General features: G+C 36.4%; 1 protein-coding gene across 5 annotated transcripts in view; it reads right to left on the bottom strand.

Moving 5' to 3' along the window:
* Nucleotides 1-270: 270 nt before the first annotated feature.
* Nucleotides 271-6,796, bottom strand: part of Tmem161b (transmembrane protein 161B) — an 83,182-nt gene continuing 76,656 nt past the window's right edge. For 4 of the 5 annotated variants that reach the window (XM_048455854.3, XM_048455852.3, XM_048455856.3 and 1 more), the window contains 4 exons: nt 6,582-6,695; nt 3,501-3,675; nt 2,582-2,678; nt 271-1,502 (listed from right to left, as the gene is read on the bottom strand). In XM_048455854.3, the coding sequence (XP_048311811.1) occupies nt 1,228-1,502; nt 2,582-2,678; nt 3,501-3,675; nt 6,582-6,695 (661 nt within the window). In that variant the 3' untranslated portion in view covers nt 271-1,227. The remainder of the gene's footprint in view (nt 1,503-2,581; nt 2,679-3,500; nt 3,676-6,581; nt 6,696-6,796) is intronic. The other variant, XM_048455853.3, reaches the window with a different exon arrangement.

Here is a 6,796-nt window from a genome sequence, read left to right as displayed (position 1 = left end):
TTTATCTTATATTTTATTTTGTTATGTTTCGTTGCTGTTTCTCAGAAGTCTGTTCTTTTCTAATGAGAGACAGAGGGGAGTGGCTGTGGGTGGGGGAGGAGGTGGGGAGGGACTGAGCGGAGCATAGGGAAGGGAAACTATTCAGATCATATTGTATGAGAAAAGAAATTATGTTTAAAAAAGGCAAAAACAAAAAAAAGAAAAAAAAACTTAATTTGGGAGAAATCACATAATCTATACATATATACAAAACAAATAAATTACACTCTGTAGAGCTTTAAAAAAAGTATTTTAATCTCATTCCAAACAAAATTTCTCAATTCAAATACATCTCATTAAAATCATTTTAACATTCTGCAACTTAAAATATTATAAGGATTCAATATTTTCATCTTTTATAGCCTCAATATATTATATATTTAATATATAATATAAACAATACATACACATAGTCAGCAGGATTACAAAGTAATTTTTAAAATTTGATCAGTATTGATAAATATATTTAGATTAAACATAACTATGTAGAATCACAGAAATAAAATACAGCAGGCCCAACACTAACAGTAGGACTGCAAATGTTCAAATGCTCAATCATTTGAACAGAACTTTCAACCTGGGTGCCATACACTTTAAAACAATACTCTTGCTACTTTCAAGTAGCAGTACTTGTAGACATTAGGTATTTATATCTCCATTCAATTTAAAATAACTATTCAGCTTTTCTTACTGTAATATACAGTAGCTTTCTCTTCCTTTCTGTTGGATTTTGTTTGTTTGAAGACTAATATATTACCAACAGAAGTGATTTTAATTCCTTTCCCTCCCATAGAGCATGGCTCAGTTTGAAGATTGTTCTATAGGCAGCAACTAGAGTAATAACAGTACCACAACACCATGAAGAGTAACCAGTAACTGGAGTCCTAGCTGGAGGTTTGCACTGTAAACCAAGGTAATCAGAAGGATCACCCCTGCAAATAGCCCTCTCCCATTAGTTACTACAGTGAGTTACGATTCCAATGGCACAGTGTAACAGTGTAACAACCTATCCTGGGATTTTAAAGATTACAACAAGGATTCACCCTGAGAGTACAGAGGGAGCATTCCAAACAAGACACTCCAAGAATTTCTTTCTCCTTTGTATTTGTATTCTTCTTTCGTCAACCCTTCAAGGACACAAATACTTGAATTTAAAGTGTGACTTGGATATCCATTTTTGATTGAAATTCATGCCACTGTCAGGTATTGATGATAGAAAAGCCCAAAAAGGCTTGTAGAAAAGAGGCAAGCAGCAATCCACCATGTCAAAAAAGACAGAAGTCCTCGAAAAAGGAGAGGGGTGAAGATGGTTTTTAAGCTGCTCAGTGCCACCGTGATCTGTGTGACAGTCACCTTCATCTTCCCGTCAGCTGACGGCAGTTCAGAGTAGATGGAGTTGGGAGGGAGGTTGTCCACTGGAGAGACAGAGACAGCTTCTGAATAGATCCCCCAGGAATGATTACCTAGAATATTTAAGACACAAAACTTGATAAAAACAAACTAACAGCAGGAAACCTAAAATCTCCAATCCATATTAGAAACTAAAAAGTTAGTGATATAGTGAATCACTGTATTTTGAAAATAATTTTGCTATTTGTTAAAAGAACATGATTAATTGAACCATATCACAGAATGGTTTTAAAGTAAAAGTATTAAAAAAAACAAGCCTGGTAAGACTCTTCATTCACTGCAGTAAAATCTGGAAATCCATAAGCTATGAATCGACTGCTTTTACTAACAGAACAGATTTCATTAACTTCCTAGAAATCCTTTCTAGCTCTACAATATCATGACAAATGTCTTTCTGAGAAACTACGTAGGATGTCAACGGGAGCGACTACTAGTGGCTTTTCTAACTAGTCTCATCATAGCTTTTCTACCTTGCACAGGATGTGACTCACACATGCTCACTGAGCTCCCTGCCCAGTATGGACACAGGTTCTAAGGCATAAATACACTTAGCATCAGTCCCCTGCCATGAGTGAGGCTACTCAGATCATACTTAAAAGAGTTTCTTGGTGCTTCCGAGCCTGCACAACGGCACGCTGCCCAATCTGAGAAAAGAGAAACAGGGCAACAACGGGCAGTTCCTGGATACTACCACACAAGGAGACCTAACAGTCCAGACCTTCCTTATTCCCTGAAAACCCTTCACCCTTTCTATACAAGTTACCTAAAGTCAAATTCTACACAGTCCTGCAGTCTAGCCAAATTTATAGACTATGTGATGATTTCAAGGTTAGGTACTAGCAAACCTTTAATTCACCTGCTTTTACCCAATGTTTAAACAAGTGCTTACCCACATTACTTGAGAAATGTGGAAATTAACATTAAAATGAAAGCCTTATAATCAGCAAATAAGAAAACCATATACACCTGGGCTTCAACCTATCAACTTGTACAGATAAAACTTTCCCTGATTCCTCCTAAAGCTACAATAACAGCAGCAACATCATGAGGTGTATTTCTGTGCTAGTAATAGAAAAAGAATTAACTATAGGTAGAAAGCAAGAGCTGTTTTCCAGTTGCATGGCATGCCTACCTAGTGTTTTCAAAAGCAGAGTTGTGTGAAGCAGCATTACCAGAGGTGCCACATACTGCAGGGCAATGACACAAAGGTAGTAAAAGACTCGAGCCACCTGCAACCAACAAGATGCTTAAGTATCTAATAAAGCTGACATGTTACGAGTGAATTAAGTTTTTATAAAATTACCCAACTGAAATGCTTAAAAACAAATATCATTCATTTTCATTTCACCATACATGTACCCTGGCCTCAGAAAGGCTCAACCCAAAGATAAGCTTTTAGAATTTGAAAATCTTACAAAAAATTTCAAAGAAACATTTCAGAGGTAGAATAAAATACTAAAATTTGTACAGAGTGCTACTTAAACATCAGAGTAAATAACTGTGACAAGTAGGCATGTACGAACAGGAACTCCTTATAAATAGAAACACTAAATCTTCATTCCATATGAACATAGAATAACACGAAAATACGTGACACATAAGACAAAAATAGGGGCCAACATCATAGCAAACCTAAAAAGAAAAAAAAAACTGGATTACAGGCCAACTGCAATGGTGATAGATTATATTTTTCTTCTCTAAAATCTCTACTAAGTACTTAAAATTCATATGAAAGCACATGGAAGAACATTAAAAGGAACACTCTGAGGCACCGAATTTCCTACCCTTTTAGTCATGAGGCCTGACAACTTCTCAAACGCCTTCCCGATCAGTAGATGGGTTTCGGCTCAGGCTTATCACAGCCTTGCAGTACCCACCTGCATTGACACTTGTAGCACCAAGAGCAGGAAGGTAAGTTAGATCTGATTCAGCACCAGAATCAGACTAGCTCTCTGACAAATGTCAGCTTACAGCTTCCACACCTGTTTACTGTAAGGACATGAGATGGCTTGTGCTATTTTGGTTTTCATTTTGACCGTTATAAAACGTACCATTTTCTGTAGCTCAACTGTACTTATCCGGCCTGCTTCTTTCTTCATTTGATCCACGCATTTCTGGGCCAAGTTCAAATATGCTTGCAAGTGACTTCGCATCATGGCCAACCGCAAAGCACATAGCAGGATTATTAACCAGAGTCTCAGAGTATCGAATGTGGCTTCTGTCATTCTATAGATCAAAAAGTTGATATGGTGCTCTCAGGGACCATCATATACTAACATAGCAGTCATGCTACCATTCACCATGTAGAATACAGGAAATCTACACTTCCCCAGAGTCAACAGGTAGACCTGAGCAAGAGTTCCATTCTGCCAATAACATATCTAATGGCTTCACTTGTGCAAAATAATTAAGTAGATAAATGTATAATGAAAGTACAAGTCACAACAGAGCCCTTTTTTTCCTCTTTCTATCTACCTATATCTATGGAAGAAATATAAGCTATTAACACAGGCAGTGAGTCTCAATGCTCTTAGAGATCAGAGTCCCTGAGGAGACCATAGGAACTAAGTAAATCAATGACTAATCTATAATTTGCTATAGTTTTGCCTGTTTATATACTTATTTGGTTAGGGGAGGATTTCAGTCTATTCTGTTTCTAATGACTGATTCATTTTACAAGTTCTAGATTTGATATAACAGCTATTAAGCATCTTCTAACTCATACTAAGGTAATTCAAATATATGATAATTCCATCAGATGGGGTGTCTCAAGGAGAATAAAATAACAGGTCAGGAATAGGCAGAAGCCGAATGTGGTAGCCCACTCCTTACATAATCATTCCTGGAAAGTCTGAGACTATCAAAAAGTGAAAAAGAAGTCCAGGTATGAGGAGTGTGGAGGTGGAGGCAGAGGCACATGATCTCTGTGAGTTTCAACCCAGCCAGGCCTGAAGTGAGAGGCTGTCTCAATCAGTCAATTAGAGAGAACGCGAGGAAGGGATTCTTTCCCGATTCCAAGGTAATGATGGGTTTCATGGTAACTACTGATTCTCTTCTTGGGCTATAAACACACAAATGCTGCACAAAGCCACACTTTTACTTTCAGTACAGTATGAGACTATATGCATAAATTAATGTACATTTCAAAATTGAACAGAACCACATCTCTGCTTCTGACCACAAATACTTTTCCATAAACTAGTTTATGAAACAGAAACATCCATCATTTCCTTTCTGACTGGTATATAGTTATTTCATCTTCTACCACATGGACAATGAAATTTAAATAGAAATTTTAAACTGAATTATTAAATCACAACTAAAAAATGAGATGAAGCATACTTAAGGTTATAATTTTAATTGACTATTTAAAAATATAGCTGGGCCGCGGTGGTACAAGCCTTTAATCCCAGCACTCAGGAGGCAGAGACAGGTGGATCTTTGTGAGTTCAAGGTCAGCTTGGTGGTCCACAGAGGTACTTCCAGGACTAACAAACAAACAAAAAAAACTCTAGGGCAGAAGCAAAGATGAGACAAAAAAGGAAAGAAGGAAAAGGTTTCTGTGAGAAGATCCCAGGCTGCTGCACATAAACAATGTCCTGCTACCACACAGCGGAGTGAGGGGCAGAAGAAATAAGGATAATACAGACAATAGGAACAGTAACTACAAACGGTTACTGTGCAAAAGACCAAGATAAAATGTCCAGATCACTGATAAATGGTATAACTGGTTTATGTCAAATACTAGTTTCCTTGTTTTCAGAAATTCTGTTTGTAATCTGTCCAGTTAAAACTATTATCTAGCTGGTTTAGCTATATGGAGGATAAACATTACTTCTTGAGTAGCTATATCCCTAGTTCAAGAATATGAAGTAAAAAGAGATGTCATGGTCTTATTGGTTCTATTCTCCAAGACAAACAAACACAGAGAATTGAAAAGAAGCACATACTACACAATGCACACTTTGGAGTCGATGACTACTCAGGCTTTTCTATTTTAATTCTGATGAGACAACAGTGAAAAGAATAGGACTTAGCACTCATTTCCAAAGACTCTGTTACGTGTGTTGTTTCACTAATTCTAGCAATCACCCTGTGAGGTACACACCACTTCATTTTCGAAACTGGGATGCAGAGGCTTAGTACAGTTCAATAAGCTACCTCATGTGGTAATTTTGGGGAGGAGCAAAGCTAGAGTTCAAACCAGCTGTCTAAACCTTTGTACAACTGTAGCATAATTCCACAACACTGTACCTAATACACAAAGTAGTTATTAATGTCTTTCTATAAAATGCTTCTATATTTTCTTGACATCTTATACTGTTAAAACAGTTATCTACCACAGTTATCTATCTGAACAAGTTAATCATAACGTTAAGACATTATTTTTAATTTTCCTAAGTATGTTGTAGACAGAACTCATTTGGTAGAGATGGAAACTGCAGTACTTACTGTATAAATATGTCTCTAATTTATCTGAAAAACATTTTATTCAAAACGACACGAAACAAAAGGAGATGTTAAAAATTTCCATGAGCAAAGAAATGAATACTACTTACATTTCCACCGACAGCACTGTCCTCCGTAAATTCCACAACAGAACAATAAACAATAAAAGCAGACAACAAGTACAAGGATCCAAACAAACAAAATAACAAAATATGTCAGATGACAACTGGCTATTGGGAGATAAATCTCCAGGTGTGTACAGGCTAATAGTAGTGTAGAGTAGTAATCATTAGTATTCATTCAGAAAAGATCAAAAATGGGTTATATGATGGCCTGCAGCTTCAACTTCAAAAACTTTTTAGTATATCCTTAATATTAAAATACTAAAAAACAAACAAATAACTTCAATTTATCCAAAAAACAAAATAAATAAAAACTTTGATATAAACCAGGCATGGTAGTGGCATACATCTTTAATTCTAATACTCAGGAGACAAAGGCAAGCAGATCTCAAGACCAGATTGGTTCACATAGTGAGTTCCAATTCAGCCAAGCCTGCACACCGAGATCCTGTCTGAAAAAGCAAACAAACAAACCTATCTAAAATACAGTTAAGTGGCATTTAGGAAAGCAGCTTTGATTTATAACAAAACAAAAGTCAGGGCTCAAGTTTCCATACTTACAAAGGAACACTTTCTTTCCCCAGTGGTGGGTTCATGATGTAGTCTTTGGTGATTGGCTTAACCCAGAGTAGAACCATAAATAAAGGAGCCAAGAAGTTGATATGCAGTAATGTTCTGAAAGAATACAGGAAATAAACACAAAGATCCAGAAACAAAATGTGCTAGTATAGTGTACTTGTATATTACATTTTTAATCATTTACTATTAATCCAAGA

This window comes from Myodes glareolus, chromosome 15, assembly GCF_982192425.1.
Source record: "Myodes glareolus chromosome 15, mMyoGla1.1, whole genome shotgun sequence".
NCBI lineage: Eukaryota > Metazoa > Chordata > Mammalia > Rodentia > Cricetidae > Myodes > Myodes glareolus.
The sequence above is the reverse complement of the archived record's forward strand: the minus strand, read 5'-3'. Positions and strand labels throughout refer to the sequence as shown.